General features: G+C 37.0%; 2 protein-coding genes across 2 annotated transcripts; both read left to right on the top strand.

Moving 5' to 3' along the window:
* The first annotated feature begins 879 nt into the window (after positions 1 to 879).
* LOC116406805 (olfactory receptor 6Y1-like) lies at positions 880 to 1,839 on the top strand. Its single transcript, XM_031891717.1, has one exon. The coding sequence runs from the start codon at positions 880 to 882 to the stop codon at positions 1,837 to 1,839; it is 960 nt and encodes a 319-aa protein (XP_031747577.1).
* An 11,166-nt stretch (positions 1,840 to 13,005) lies between these two features.
* Positions 13,006 to 13,965, top strand: LOC116406804 (olfactory receptor 8I2-like). The gene has a single exon (XM_031891716.1). It carries the CDS (start codon positions 13,006 to 13,008, stop codon positions 13,963 to 13,965), a length of 960 nt encoding a protein of 319 aa, XP_031747576.1.
* Positions 13,966 to 16,589: the final 2,624 nt, after the last annotated feature.

Genomic DNA, 16,589 nt, shown 5'->3' with positions numbered 1-16,589 from the left:
AGCTCAATTGGGTCTGTCTCTTTTTTTATCCCCTTTTTCCTTATTATCTAGTGAAAGCTATGTTAAATGTCATAAAATACATACTTTTGTATTAGGTGTAATTGTTTCCAATGATCTAATGAACCACATCCAGGAAACCTTAAACAAATAGGAAATCCAACATATACAGGACAAACAATGAAAGGAAAATGAGGACCTATATGAAATCAATAATATCACAATAGAATGATCAAGGCAACAGCTGGTTAGTTACTGGCCAAAGGCAGACGTTCCAATAAACTAAAAGGGCTGAATAAAGGTATTGGTCCTGTTATCCCAGAATGCTTGGGACCTGAGGTTTACGGATAAGGGGTTGTTCCGTTATTTGGATCTCCATATCTTATTTCTGCTAAAAAAATATTTAAAAATGTATTAAATTCAAATGAATTGTTTTTCCTCCAATAAGGATTAATAATACTGTATCCTAGTTGGGATCAAATACAAGGTTCTGTTTCATTATTACAGAGAAAACGGAAATCAATTTTAAATTATTTGCTTATAATGAAGTCTAAGGGAGATGTGGCCTTTTGGTAATTCAGAACTTTCTGGATAACAGGTTTCCGTATCATGGATTTTATACTTGTAGTTACATGAGAAGTGTGTTGTTAATATTCTTACTAATCTGGTGTTGTATCTAACATTAAACTCCTACTTATAGCTATTATCAAAACGTCAGCAGAAAGTCTGTTTCAGCCAGAAAGTTCAATATACAATATACACCTCAGTATACATACTGTTTGTTTTATCGTGCTATCATTGAATTATATTGGTTGCCTTGCTAAACTGAGTTTTTACTATATCTCAGACCACTATATCTGCAGACCAAGAGCCACAATAACTATGCCAGATGTGAACCAAAGCAGCAGCAGTGGATTCATTCTCCAGGGTTTCTCAGATTACCCAGACATACAGATCCCATTGTTCTGCCTGTTTCTCCTGATCTATCTTCTTACTTTACAGGGAAATGTACTTATCCTAATAGTGATTTACCAAACCTCCTTATTGCACATTCCTATGTACTTCTTCCTATGCAATCTTGCATTTATTGATATGTTTAGTTCCTCAGTTTCTCAGCCTAAACTTCTTTCTATGCTCTTAGGAAGAGACAATACAATTTCTTTTGGTGGCTGTATGACCCAGTTACACAGCTTTATGTCTTTGACATGTGTTGAATTTATCTCACTGACTGTCATGGCATATGACCGCTATGTTGCTATTTGTAATCCTTTGAGATATTTAATTGTGATGAACAAAAGGGTCTGTGTTGTATTGGTTATCGCTTGCTGGATGTTCAGTCTAGCAGAACCAATGTTACACACTTTGTTCATATCCCATTTACCTTTCTGTAGATCACAGGCAATAGACCATTTCTTCTGTGATCCTTCCATATTATTAACCCTGTCTTGTGCAAACACTTTTTCTGTTCAGTTGTTGACATATGTTTTGTGCTCATTGGTGGCACTTCCTGCCTTCGCACTTACAGTAGCCTCTTATACCTACATCATTTCCACTATACTAAAGATCCATTCTGCTACAGGAAGGAAGAAAGCTTTCTCTACTTGTACCTCCCACCTCACTGTGGTCAGTCTCTTCTATGGCACTATAATCATTACTTATATGAGGCCTACATCTCAGTATTCATCCAATTTATCCAAACCATTTTCCTTTCTCTACACTGCCCTGATACCATTAATCAACCCTTTTATATACACTTTACGAAACAAAGATATTAAAACACATATTTCCAATATAATAGAATTCAAAAGGAGTCGTTTACAATTGGCAGGCTCAGCACTGTGAACAAAAATGGATGAAAATATGCCCCTGCAAAATGCACTAGAATGCATGCTTTATCAATCATGTGCTTGAGCTTGTATCCATACTGATGAACCAGGAGTGAGTGGCGCACACTGGAACAAGTTGCATTGTGGATAAAGAACAGACGGCAAACTGCACCAATGTTTTGTCATTTTTACATTTCAGTGACTATCTGTATATGAATATATACTGCAGTTGTATTTCTAAATCACTCATCCTATCAGTTGGTGGGTTGAGAACGTAAGGTCCATTGACAATCTGACAGTGTGCAGTTAAAATTTTTCCCTAACTAGATGGCTTGAGGTTGGCAAATTTATGCTGTCTAATTAATATTTGTCCTGTTATCCTATGCTATGTAACTTATTGCTATCTGAAGTGACCATTTTGTAAGTCTCATTTAAACAATGTAAGGGTGATCTTAGGGGCACATTTACTAATCCACGAATCCGAATCCCGAATGGGAAAAAATCGGATTGGAAACGAAAATTTTGTGACTTTTTCTTCGCTGTCATGATTTTTTTGTATTTTGCGTGTTTTTTTCGTCGCTGTCATGACTTTATCGTATTTTGCGCAACTTTTTCGTTGCCGTCGCGATTTTTTCATATTGAGCAATTGTAAACGGCGGAAAAACCAATCAGGGGTTGCAATGGAGAAATGATCTACTGCAGACATTGCTTGGGTGGCAGTTGGGTTGAATGCATCCTTACTTAAATTCTGCTTCATAGTTTTTAATAGTGCCTTTTATAGGTCCTGGTATACTACTCTACAATGCACTTTTGGATCAATTTAAAACTTTACGGGGTAAGAATTTATTGTTTAACTATGGGCTCTGTTATTTTTTACTTTTGCTAACATCACAGAGTGGCACCCTGCTTTACCATAGATTTGAGTACTAGCAGATAAGACCAGATAATAATGTGATTCTACTGCCAAGTTCAGTAACCTAACAAGTAAGCCATTTTGTTTCTGCATACTGGTATGGGAACTGTTTTCTTGAATCCCCTTTATTGAGAAATCTATGAAATGTGTTGTTGCCATTTCCCACACAGTCCAACAGAGCAATTATTTATTTTTTAAATACCCTTTGTAATAACTACTTGACTGGCAACATAGCTGGCATTTTAGCAGTTAATGGTGACTAAATTACACTGTACTAGCAGTAGTATAGTGGGTTATAAAAACGCCATATAGATAGTGGTGTAGGCAATGGTTGGTAGCAAGACAAGAATTAAGGTATACTATCCAGGGCTATATGTGTGTGTATGTGTGTGCAAGTATTTGAATATGAAGTATGATTATACATATGCACTGAAGTTGAAAGAGTTACATATTGAACTATGCACAACATGGTTAATTTGATCATAGTAGTTACATAGTTACATAGGGTTGAAAAAAGACCAGTGTCCATCAAGTTCAACCCATCCAAGTAAACCCAGCACACCTAACCCACACCTACCAATCTATACACTCACATACATAAACTATATATACAACCACTAGTACTAACTGTAGATATTAGTATCACAATAGCCTTGGATATTCTGCTTGTTCAAGAACTCATCCAGGCCCCTCTTAAAGGCATTAACAGAGTCTGCCATTACCACATCACTAGGAAGGGCATTCCACAACCTCACTGCCCTCACCGTGAAAAACCCCCTACGCTGCTTCAAATGGAAGCTCCGTTCCTCTAATCTAAAGGGGTGACCTCTGGTGCGTTGATTGTTTTTATGGGAAAAAAGAACATCCCCCATCTGCCTATTATCCCCTCTAATGTACTTGTACAGAGTAATCATGTCCCCTCGCAAGCGCCTCTTTTCCAGAGAAAACAACCTCAACCTCAACAGTCTCACCTCATAGCTTAAATCTTCCATCCCCTTTACCAGTTTAGTTGCACGTCTCTGCACTCTCTCCAGCTCATTAATATCCTTCTTAAGGACTGGAGCCCAAAACTGCACTGCATACTCAAGGTGAGGCCTTACCAGGGACCTATAAAGGGGCAAAATTATGTTCTCATCCCTTGAGTTAATGCCCTTTTTTATACAAGACAGCACTTTATTTGCTTTAGTAGCCACAGAATGACATTGCCTGGAATTAGACAATTTGTTATCAACAAAAACCCCTAGATCCTTCTCCATTAAGGAAACACACTACCATTCAGTAGATAGTTCGCATTTATATTATTCCTACCAAAATGCATAACTTTGCACTTATCAACATTGAACCTCATTTTCCAGTTTGCTGCCCAGTTTTCCAATTATTTTAATTTGTTGTGTGAGGATAGTTTTGGATTCACTGTTTCTGGAGGCTTGGATAGGGGTTGTGGCCTTAACAAAGGTAGAGATTTAGACCTAAAAAAAGGCGTAGTCTCATTTATCTATTACATAGCCATACATGTTCCTGTAGCTGAAAGTTGTTATACAAGTTGTTTATAACTATAAGTCACCCATAGTATAGAGCCACTCATCTCCAAAAATACTACCAGCTCAAGGAACATAGGAACAACCATTATCATTTCATGCAGACCCAATGTGCATCAGAGAAGATGAACTGATATAAATGATAACACTGGACAATGACTGGTTAGCACTGGAATTGGGGAGGAAAGCATTGAACTAGGTGGGGGTAACAGGAGTGACTATAAAGTAAGTCAAAAATAATAGAAGTTTGGTGGGGCCTATTCTCTCTCTGTTAGATAGGAGGAGTACTCTTGCAGCAGAATCTAAGTTGTAGGGAAAGGTCTACATTAGGGAGGGGGGTATATGTAATAAAACACTTTTCTTTTGTCGCACAGAAATAAAAAATAACATTGTTTTAATTTAGTAAATTCATTTATTAGCGAGGCCGTAAAACCTTGAATGTTTAATAAACTGGAAAAAAAGAAATAAAATAAAGTTGCTTGAGACAATTCCCATTACTATTCAAGGTTTCAGAAAATGTTCTCAAATATACTCACATTATTTTCTGAGGTTTAGAAAAAAAAAAATCCTATGTGATAAAACTGCCCCTATGTAGCAAGTGGGCTGTATAGGACGAGAGCATGCATAATTATTTTTAGATATCTACTTTATATTTTGGCAATATTTTTAGAATTTATCAATACTGTGTAGAAAAAAGTGATGGCTTTTGAGTTTGATGTTACAATGATCAGAAAAGAAGAGGGAGGAGTCGAGGCTACACCTAGGGGCACATTTACTAAAATCCGATTTTTTTCCTGGTCTTGAAACACGATATGGTAAAAATTCGAAGCAAAAATGCAAAAATGAATTGCGTTCCAAAAGTCACAATATTTTTGTGCCAAAACGTTTGTTATGCCAAGAAAACTTTTCTGGGTTTGATGCCTTGCATGTCTGGCTTTGGAAGCTTTCCATAGGACTCAATGGGATTTGACAGATCAAACCTGGTGAAAAGACAGACCTGAGGAAAGTGAAATCAAATCGTTAATGAATTCCGAAATGTTCGTATTCTTTGGATACATCAGTATATAAGTGGTGTTTAAACCACATTACTGTGGCTGCAAATATCCCAGCATGTATAGGGAAAATAACAATGGGCCAAGTACAGAACCATGTAGCACACATACATGTGGAAGTGGAACTGGTGGTGAGGTTTTGTTAGCAAATGAAAACGGGCTCCAAATGCACCGGACACAGCGGCTTGCTTAAAACTCGATTTTTATTACTCCATTTAAAAACAATACGCCTGACGCGTTTCGTGTAAATATACACTTAATCATAGGCATAACAAACACTCGGCATCCTACTGGTTTGAATTCTGTTTTTGATATCAGTTGCTATGTTTGACATAATTAACCTGAAATTTAATGACCTCATTCATTGTTTCTTACTTTAATCACTTTGATTTTATTAAGGTCATCGCTGTGGGGTATTATGACTTTTATCTCATGTGCTTATATATTTATTATTGATTCAATTTTACTGTGTAACTTTGTGTGGCTTGCTACATTGAACTTGATTGTATCGAATTTTCTCCAACTGTTTAAGAGTTAAATGGGCGGTACTGATGTCCTGCTCATCATCGTTATGTCACTATTTAAATGTTTTCTTGCTTGTGTTTGTTATGCCTATGATTAAGTGTATATTTACACGAAACGCGTCAGGTGTATTGTTTTTAAATGGAGTAATAAAAATCGAGTTTTAAGCAAGCCGCTGTGTCCGGTGCATTTGGAGCCCTTTTGCATATGCGTGATTTCGCCTTCCCCAGCTACAGGTTCGGGGCTCTGAGCACCTGAACCACTTCTGAACAACGGTGAGTTTTTTGCATTTAGGATTTCACATTGTGAGAGCTGATATGATGGTGTTGGGAATTTGACCTGGATCAACTGTGAGACAGATCTGGGGTTTATACACCCAGATCTCTCTTTTGTATTTGGTACGTTTTATTTACTTGATTTCCTGACATTTGAGACATTTAGGTTAAATTAATTGAGCCATTTCTAAGTTTAGGTTACTACCATTTCTTAGTTTGTAGTTTATTGTTAGCAAATGAGACAGTTTGGTTAAATAAGGTAAGAAGAAGAGCCAGGATTAACTCTCAAAATTATGATCATGGATCATGGATGTCAAGGAGGGAGGATTAGAATGGAGTGACTTTTGGTCTTGTTTTGTATTCCACCTTGTATTGCATTTACTGAGAAATCAAGTGGAGAAAAATATATTAGCCTTATCTAAAGAAATATATTCTAAGCTAATAGGTCACCTAAGTTACAAAAAATAAGGTGCAATAACGATGAACTAGTGCCATTTTAACACAGCTCATAACAACAGATGGAGTGATAACTGAAATTATTCTATACATTTAGGGTTTTGAAAAAATGATAAAATTATTTTTTAATGAAATTATATAAGCAAGTACATGTTGGTTGCTATGGGTTAGCAGCCAAAGGCCAAAAAATATACTATATCAATTGTTTATTTTATTAAGTTTAAGTTTTTCCTTTTATTAACCAAACTGGACAAGAAACTGAAAAAAATGTGTAACCATTTCTTGGGACACTCAGTTCTTTGGGCTGTATTACTTGCTTAGGCAGGAGATTTGGTCCCCTTTGCAATAGTGAAAGATACTGATAACTGGGATTTTAGCGCAGTGCCTTCACCTAGTGGGCACTGAGGAGCTCACCTCAGGATAACTTTATATAAAAAGAAAAAGGGATTGATCAATGCACATTCCCTGGTCCCCTGTTTCATAAGTAAATTGTCTGTTAGTTTCATGCTAGTGCATACAGTATATTGACAAAAAAAGCGGGGGAGGATTAAGCCTGTAAAACCAGGCAATCTCTCTCTATATAAGCAAAAGGCATGGGAGTGACTAAGCCCTCTGATTCAAACCAGCCCCCAGGTCAAAAATGGCAATAGTGCACGGGAGTGCCAGCCTTTGAAAAATACGACCAGAGGTAAATAGATAGGACCACCATACGGGGTTTACCTTGACGTGGTATGGTGGCTTACCAATCTTATGATCATAATTTTGTAACTAAAAACCCCTGTTTTTTGTCAATATACTGTATGCACTAGCATGAAACTAACAGACAATTTACTTATGAAACAGGGGACCAGGGAATGTGCATTGATCAATCCCTTTTTCTTTTTGTATGTTTGTAGTTAATTTGGCCAGATCAGTTGCACTTCCATTGTATTTGTATACTTTATTTAGCCTTGGAGTGCTCCCACAACCTCTTTTTGTGTATTTAACTTTATATAACAGTTGAAAAAGAATAAAGAACAATTACAGTATATGGATAACTGATAATCCTGCCCTGGGGAACCTTTGCAGTCTATCCACTCCTGCCACAGTCTCTTAAGGTGCCGGTCCCACACTTTGACCTGGATAGTCAAAAACCCTTTTCTCAGTTCAGTCCCTTCCCCAAGTCCCCCCAGGTAGCGCTACCTGCCCCAGAGTACCTTCCCCTTTGGAAAGGTGGCTGCACCCACATAGCAGGCAAGCAAGCAATACCTGTCCTCACCAGGGGACACACACGGAGATTCCACAGAGGACTCTGTAACCACCAGCAGCCCAGCAGACTTCTCTCTTTGCACTCTTTGACTTCGATGTATGTAGTATAAATTAGAGAATACTGGACCCAGATATTAGCTTTTATTGCTAGGATCATGGTTCTGATTGTAGAAGCCAGATATGGCACTACTTGGACTAACTACTGGCACTGTCACTGCTAAAGAGAGCAGGATATTTCTCCAGGTGGTGCTCTTTCACACCAGGAGACTTATTTTACTTAAATGGAACAGGCCTGCCCCGCCCACTCTAGACAAATGAAAAGAATCAGTTGATAAAACGTTGCCACTCTACAAAGCAGTTTATATTTCAAGAGGTTGTACAGACAAATTCATTGATATTTGGATGTTATGGGTCTTAAACCCCGATACTAAAAGTCCACTGTGAAATACTGATGCTTTACTGACAGGTCAAAAAGTATTTCATGGTATCTTCCTCCCCCCACTTTCTTCCATCTCCTCTTCCCTAAAAGGCAATTACTGTATATTAGTCTGGTAAGATCTATAATGCAAAACGTACTGGAACAAATGGACAGTGTTGTTATGCAATGTATTGTACGCGGTTTTACCCCTTCCAAAAGCTTTCCTACGTATGATCTGAAACTAACAGGCCTATAGTTTTCAGACTGAAAATGGATCTTTTTTACAAATCATGCTAGACATCAAAAAATACTGATCTACTATCCTCAATCTTTGTTTTCCCTTGACATGTTCAGGTCTTCCTCATGAGTGACCCATGCATCAGTAGTTATATTAGAATGTGGTTGATTAAATAGGAAGTCTTAATTAGCAGGTTCTTCAGCTGGCAACCCCACATTGCTTCCATGGCACACTGGCCTACCGCTGATACTGCTGCTTCTTGCCAGCCCTATAAATAAGAGCTATAAGAGTCATTTATTGACACCCTAGATGTCAGTTTCAGGCAACATCCACTATTCAAGAGGCAAAGATGTGTCAAAGCTTTCCTAAAACATACCAGAATCATTTCTGCCTGGGGCAAAAGCAACAAAGGGTGGGAAACATACCATTTGGTGCTCATTTAGAAAGCACTTGGTTTTGCACTCTGGTTCTGCTCTGCATCTCTCACCAATTTTTGGTACCTGCAGTCCTCTGCTTAATATCTATCATAAGGGCCTATTTCAAACATAGGACCTCACTAAAATATGTACCATATTTTATATGAGTGCAGTCTATCTGAACTGATACCAAACATATACAAACATAACTGCATTTAAATAAAATAAAGTGTGTGCTTGCATTTAATATATATAAGGTCAAAATCATTTCATTAATTCAGGGGAACCTTCCTCAAAGTAAAGAAGTTTTCCCCCTAAAACTGAAATGTTGAACATTTTTTAATTCTTTCTCCATTTATAAAGTACCACGAATGCCTCATTTATATATATATCATATACAGTTTGGTCATTTCCCTATAGGACCAAACCGTAAATAATATCTTTATAAATGGTGAGTAGTGATGTCATCAGTTATAATCGGAGCTTAGTGATGTAATTTCTGTCACATGACTCACTATAACTTGTATATTATAATGAAGTACCCCCTGTTGTAAAATATGAGGATATTAGAAGTTACCTCGGAGTTCCATGACCTTCAACCTCGTGCTTGGCCATGGAACTCCTCAGTGACTTACAGTATATTAGCCATATATTTTACAACAGGGGGTACTTTATTCACTATATACACATTGCTTATGTGGGATATTTAAGATGTGTAATCACTTTCTGTTTTCACATCCTAACGACAATTCCTAATAAATTAAAATGTGTCAATGGATGTGGCAATATGTTTTTTATCCATTAAATATTTCTCTCTTTTTTTTTAAACATTTTTTCACCGTTTATAAAGTCCTACATTTATTTTTGTTTATTCAAGATTTCTTTTATTGAGAAAAAGAAATACACAAAAAATACAGGTATCGGACCCCTTATCCGGAAACCCATTATCCAGAAAGCTCCGAATTACGGAAAGCCCGTCTCCCATAGACTCCATTTTAATCAAATAATTCAGAATTTTAAAACTGATTCCCTTTTCTCTGTAATAATAAAACAGTACCTGTACTTGATCCCAACTAAGATATAAATAATCCTTATTGGGGGCAGAACAGCCCTATTGGGTTTATTTCATGGTTAAATGATTACCTTTTCTCTGTAATAATAAAACAGTACCTGTACTTGATCCCAACTAAGATATAATTACCCCTTATTGGGGGCAGAACAGTCCTATTGGGTTTATTTAATGGTTAAATGATTCCCTTTTCTCTGTAATAATAAAACAGTACCTGTACTTGATCCCAACTAAGATATAAATAATCCTTATTGGGGGCAGAACAGCCCTATTGGGTTTATTTCATGGTTAAATGATTCCCTTTTCTCTGTAATAATAAAGCAGTACCTGTACTTGATCCCAACTAAGATATAATTACCCCTTATTGGGGCAGAACAGCCCTATTGGATTTATTTCATGGTTAAATGATTCCCTTTTCTCTGTAATAATAAAACAGTACCTGTACTTGATCCCAACTAAAATATAAATAATCCTTATTGGATGCAAAACAGTCCTATTGGGTTTTATTAGACTCAAGGTATGGAGATCCAAATTACGGAAAGAGCCCTTATCCGGAATACCCTTGGTCCCGAGCATTCTGGATCTGTACAAAGTAATACACATGCTTTGTACATATGTGTGTGTGTGTGTGTTAATATTTTATCTGTATTACCCACATAACACAAGACTGTACCACTGTAATGATTTTGAGATTTAATCATCTTAGTAAGATTGTATCTCTCCAGAGAGGCGCTTGTGGATCTATTGAGGTTCCACCATCATTAGGGAAATGCTTTGAGCTACTACTTTTATTCATTGTAGCTCTATAAATGGAATGGCTTCTGGGCTACTTTAAACAATACTACAAGCACAGCCAACAGCATACATTGTTTTATGTTTCATTTAAGAATGATTCCATTCCAGAATGATTCCATAAATTGTACTTCAGACAGTAAGTTGATTGCATACTGGTTAAAACGGTAATTTTTTTTTTTTTGTAAGGGGGTGTATATCTAAGCAATAAAATAAAAATCTATTTCAAACTCAAAGTCATAACTTGATCTAGCCATAGGATAACATTAAACAGCACACAACACATAGGAAGCCTTAGGGTGAAGACACATGGAGCTACTAGTAGTCGCTACTATTTCAAGGCTACTAAACGCCAGAAAATACCCTGCCATAGACAATACTGAGAATTGCCCCTGCGGAAACACATGTAGAGACAATTATCAGTAAATGATCCACATTGTCTAGTAGCCACAACAAGTAGCTGCTACTAGTAGCTCCATGTGTCTTCGACCTTAAGCATACAGGCAACCAAAATTATTCCTATATTGCAAGGGTATTGAGATGAGATTCTGGCAGGCTTTTCTAAAACGTTTGACTATAATTTTCCAGATCAACCGCTTGAAATATAGCTAACAGCTGCTCCTTTTCTAGCTCAATTGGGTCTGTTTCTTTTTTTCTGTTTTGTCTCATTTTTTTCTTAATTATCTAGTGAAGGCTATGTTAAATGTCATAAAATACATACTTTTGTATCTCCTATTAGGTGTAATTGTTTCTGATGATCTAATGAATCAAATCCAGGATACCTTAAGCTAATAGGATATCCAACATATACTGTACAGGACAAAAAATGAAAGGCAAATGTGGACCTATATGAACTCAATAATATCACAATAGAATGATCAAGGCACCAGCTGGTTAGTTACTGGCCAAAGGCAAACGTTCCAATAAACTAAAAGGGCTGAATAAAGGTATTGGTCCTGTTATCCCAGAATGCTTGGGACCTGAGGTTTACAGATAAGGGGTCGTTCTGTAATTTGTATCTCCATATCTTAACTCTGCTAAAACAATATTTCAAAATGTATTGAATTCAATAGGATTGTTTTGCCTCCAATAAGGATTAATTATATCTCAGTTGGGATCAATTACAGGTACTGTTTTATTATTACAGAGAAATGGGAATCATTTAACCATTAAATAAACCCAATAGAACTGTTCTGCACCCAATAAGGGGTAATTATATCTTAGTTGGGATCAAGTACAGGTACTGTTTTATTATTACAGAGAAAAGGGAATCATTTAACCATGAAATAAACCCAATAAGGGCTGTTCTGCCCCCAATAAGGGGTAATTATATCTTAGTTGGGATCAAGTACAGGTACTGTTTTATTATTACAGAGAAAAGGGAATCATTTAACCATTAAATAAACCCAATAGGGCTGTTCTGCCCCCAATAAGGGGTAATTATATCTTAGTTGGGATCAAGTACAGGTACTGTTTTATTATTACAGAGAAAAGGGAATCATTTAACCATTAAATAAACCCAATAGGGCTGTTCTGCCCCCAATAAGGGGTAATTATATCTTAGTTGGGATCAAGTACAGGTACTGTTTTATTATTACAGAGAAAAGGGAATCATTTAACCATTAAATAAACCCAATAGGACTGTTCTGCCCCAATAAGGGGTAATTATATCTTAGTTGGGAACAATTACAAGGTACTGTTTTATTATTACAGAGAAAAGGGAATCATTTAACCATTAAATAAACCCAATAGGGCTGTTCTGCCCCCAATAAGGGGTAATTATATCTTAGTTGGGATCAAGTAAAGGTACTGTTTTATTATTACAGAGAAAACGGAAATCAATTTTAAAAAATTTGAATTATTTGCTTATAATGGAGTCTAAGGGAGATGTGGCCTTTTGGTAATGCAGAACTTTCTAAATAACAGGTGTCCGAATAATGGATTTTCTACCTGTAGCTACATGAGAAGTGTGTGATTAATATTCTTACTAATATGGTGTCGTATCTAACATTAAACTCCTACTTATAGCTATTATCAAAACATCAGCAGAAAGTCTGTTTCAGCCAGAAAGTTCAATATATACACCGCAATATATATACTGCAATTTCTATTTTTATTATCTAACTTCTCCTAAAATTATTTTATTTTTATCGTGCTATCATTTAATTATATTGGTTGCCTTGCTAAACTGAGTTTTTACTATATCTCAGACCACTATATCTGCAGACCAAGAGCCACAATAACTATGCCAGATGTGAACCAAAGCAGCAGCAGTGGATTCATTTTCCAGGGTTTCTCAGATTACCCAGACATACAGATCCCATTGTTCTGCCTGTTTCTCCTGATCTATCTTCTTATGTTACAGGGAAATGTACTTATCCTAACAGTAATTTACCAAACCTCCTTATTGCACACTCCTATGTACTTCTTCCTATGCAATCTTGCATTTATTGATATGTTTAGTTCCTCAGTTTCTCAGCCTAAACTTCTTTCTATGCTCTTAGGAGGAGACAATACAATTTCTTTTGGTGGCTGTATGACCCAGCTGTACTGCTTTATGTCTTTGACATGCACTGAATTTGTCTCACTGACTGTCATGGCATATGACCGCTATGTTGCTATTTGTAATCCTTTGAGGTATTTGATTGTGATGAACAGAAGGGTCTGTGTCATATTGTTTATCGCTTGCTGGATGGTTGGTTTTGCATTGCCAGTGTCACACACTGTGCTCATATCCCATTTACCTTTCTGTAGATCACAGACAATAGACCATTTCTTTTGTGATCCTTCCATATTATTAACCCTGTCTTGTGCAAGCACTTTTTCTATTGAGTTGTTGACATATGTTTTGTGCTCATTGGTGGCCCTTCCTGCATTCGCACTTACAGTAGCCTCTTATACCTACATCATTTCCACTATTATAAAGATCCATTCTGCTACAGGAAGGAAGAAAGCTTTCTCTACTTGTACCTCCCACCTCACTGTCGTGAGTCTCTTTTATGGCACTATACTCATTACTTATATGAGTCCTACATCTCAGTATTCATCCACTTTATCTAAACCATTTTCCTTTCTCTACACTGCCCTGATACCATTAATCAACCCTTTTATATACACTTTACGAAACAAAGATATTAAAACACATATTTCCAATATAATAGAATTCAAAAGGAGTCATTTACAATTGGCAGGCTCAGTGCTGTGAACAAAAATGGATGAAAATATGCCCCTGCAAAATGCAGTAGAATGCGTGCTTTATTAATCATGTGCTTGAGCTTGTATCCATACTGATGAACCAGGAATGAGTGGCGCACACTGGAACAAGTTGGATTGTGGATAAAGAACAGAAGGCAAACTGCACCAATATTTTGTTCTCTTTACATTTCAGTGAATATCTGTATATGAATATGAAGAGGGAGGAGTCAAAGAATACCCCTAGACAACATGCTAAGTTAACAGGGTTAAGGAGCCATTAGTAGAAATAGTAAAGGGAGAAGAAGGACCAGGTTTAGGTGAAAAGATGATCCGCTCAGTTGCTTAGGTTGAAATGGAGTTAACTAGCTAGGTGGAGATTGTTAGTAGGCAATTATAGATTCAAGTATTAGTTTCAGCTGTTAATAAAGGAATCTATAAATATAATTGGATATGATCAGTATATAAGTGGTATTTAAACCCACATTACTGTGGCTGCAAATATCCCAGAATGTATAATCCACGTAATCCACCTTTTATTGTATTTACTGAGAAATTAAGTGAAGAAAAATATATTAGCCTTATCTAAAGAAATATAGTCTAAGCTAATAGGTCAACAAAGTTACAAAAAATGATAAGGTGCAATAACTATGGACATATGAAATAGTGCCATTTTAACATAGCTCATAACAACAGTTGGACTGATAACCCAAATTAGTCTATACATTTAGGGTTTTGAAAAAAAAAATGATTTTTTTAAATGAAATTATGAAATTATAAAAGCTATGGGTTAGCAGCCAAAGGCCAAAAAATATACTATATCAATTGTTTATATGATTAAGTTTAAGGTTTGGCTTTTACTAACCATACTGGACAAGAAACTGAAAAAAATTTCAGCAAAAAAGCAATTAGTATTCTGAAAATAAGGATATCACAGGACATGGACAAACTAGCGATTTGGACAACTAAGTGGAAAATTTGGACTATTGGTAGCTATATTTGCTAGACTGAGACTGTAAACTTTTTTTTTCAGAATTGGCGTTATATTAGCTTTTCTGCAATCCATAGGTACCACACGATGTGATTCCTAGAAAATAAGAGATTTCTTAGTGGATTCCTTGTGGATGTTTAATTTACTTTGGTTAAAGGTTTAATCACAGTACTTTATTACCCACTGAGAATGTATTTTGGTTGAATGCCCTGTACTACTACAATGAGGGTCCTCAAAAGCTGGCTCCTTCATTCTAAATACTTTGAAAAATAAATAATTACCCACATAAATGGCAGAATTTATTCTGGTTATCCAGCTGGTCCATCAAACCTGACATTAAACTCATAACGTAAAATTGCCTATACGTTTGAAGTATCTTGTTAAATTAGTCCTTACCACATCTACAGAAAAATTATGTATTTATGAATCAACCACTAATCACATGGGGTAGTTGGACATGGGAGGGGATAAGTAATTAATTTATGTAGCATGGGAAAATATGAATAAAGCATGGTATCAGCATCTCTGTATGAACTGAATATGTCCTTTCCAGCAACCATTTACCACTGCAGTGTATAGTAAGATAGTAACAATGCAAAATATGAATTCAACCTTTTCTGTCAAAATTGTCAAATAGTTTCAACCATAATGCCTTTATATAATCTGCTTAACTTCTAGTTTATCCAGAGGAAGGCAAAAAACCCCATCTGAAGCCTCTCTAATTTGGGGGAAAAATTCCTTCCTGACTCCAAGATGGCAATCGGACCAGTCCCTGGATCAACTTGTACTAAGAGCTATCTCCCATAACCCTGTATTCCCTCACTTGTACTGAGAGCTATCCCCCCTACCCCTGTATTCCCTCACTTGTACTGAGAGCTATCTCCCCTACCCCTGTATTCCCTCACTTGTACTGAGAGCTATCCCCCCTACCCCTGTATTCCCTCACTTGTACTGAGAGCTATCTCCCCTACCCCTGTATTCCCTCACTTGTACTGAGAGCTATCTCCCATACACCTGTATTCCCTCACTTGTACTGAGAGCTATCTCCCCTACCCCTGTATTCCCTCACTTGTACTGAGAGCTATCCCCCCTACCCCTGTATTCCCTCACTTGTACTGAGAGCTATCTCCCCTACCCCTGTATTCCCTCACTTGTACTGAGAGCTATCTCCCATACACCTGTATTCCCTCACTTGTACTGAGAGCTATCTCCCCTACCCCTGTATTCCCTCACTTGTACTGAGAGCTATCCCCCATACCCCTGTATTCCCTCACTTGTACTGAGAGCTATCTCCCATACCCCTGTATTCCCTCACTTGTACTGAGAGCTATCTCCCATAACCCTGTATTCCCTCACTTGTACTGAGAGCTATCCCCCCTACCCCTGTATTCCCTCACTTGTACTGAGAGCTATCTCCCATACCCCTGTATTCCCTCACTTGTACTGAGAGCTATCTCCCCTACCCCTGTATTCCCTCACTTGTACTGAGAGCTATCTCCCATAACCCTGTATTCCCTCACTTGCTAAGAATCCATCCAGCCCCTTCTTAAAGCTATATAATGTATCAGCCGGTAGAGATGTAGCGAACTGTTCGCCAGCTAACTAATTCGCACGAAAATCGGGTGTTCGCAAGTTCGCGGTCAAAT

The sequence above is a fragment of the Xenopus tropicalis genome, chromosome 8 (genome assembly GCF_000004195.4).
Source record: "Xenopus tropicalis strain Nigerian chromosome 8, UCB_Xtro_10.0, whole genome shotgun sequence".
In the NCBI taxonomy this organism is placed as follows: Eukaryota; Metazoa; Chordata; class Amphibia; order Anura; family Pipidae; genus Xenopus; species Xenopus tropicalis.
This window is presented reverse-complemented; position numbering and strand designations above follow the sequence as displayed.

Bases quoted from the DNA above. Each gene is read 5' to 3' on its own strand.
- LOC116406804 (XM_031891716.1), top strand. From the start codon at position 13,006: ATGCCAGATGTGAACCAAAGCAGCAGCAGTGGATTCATTTTCCAGGGT.
- LOC116406805 (XM_031891717.1), top strand. From the start codon at position 880: ATGCCAGATGTGAACCAAAGCAGCAGCAGTGGATTCATTCTCCAGGGT.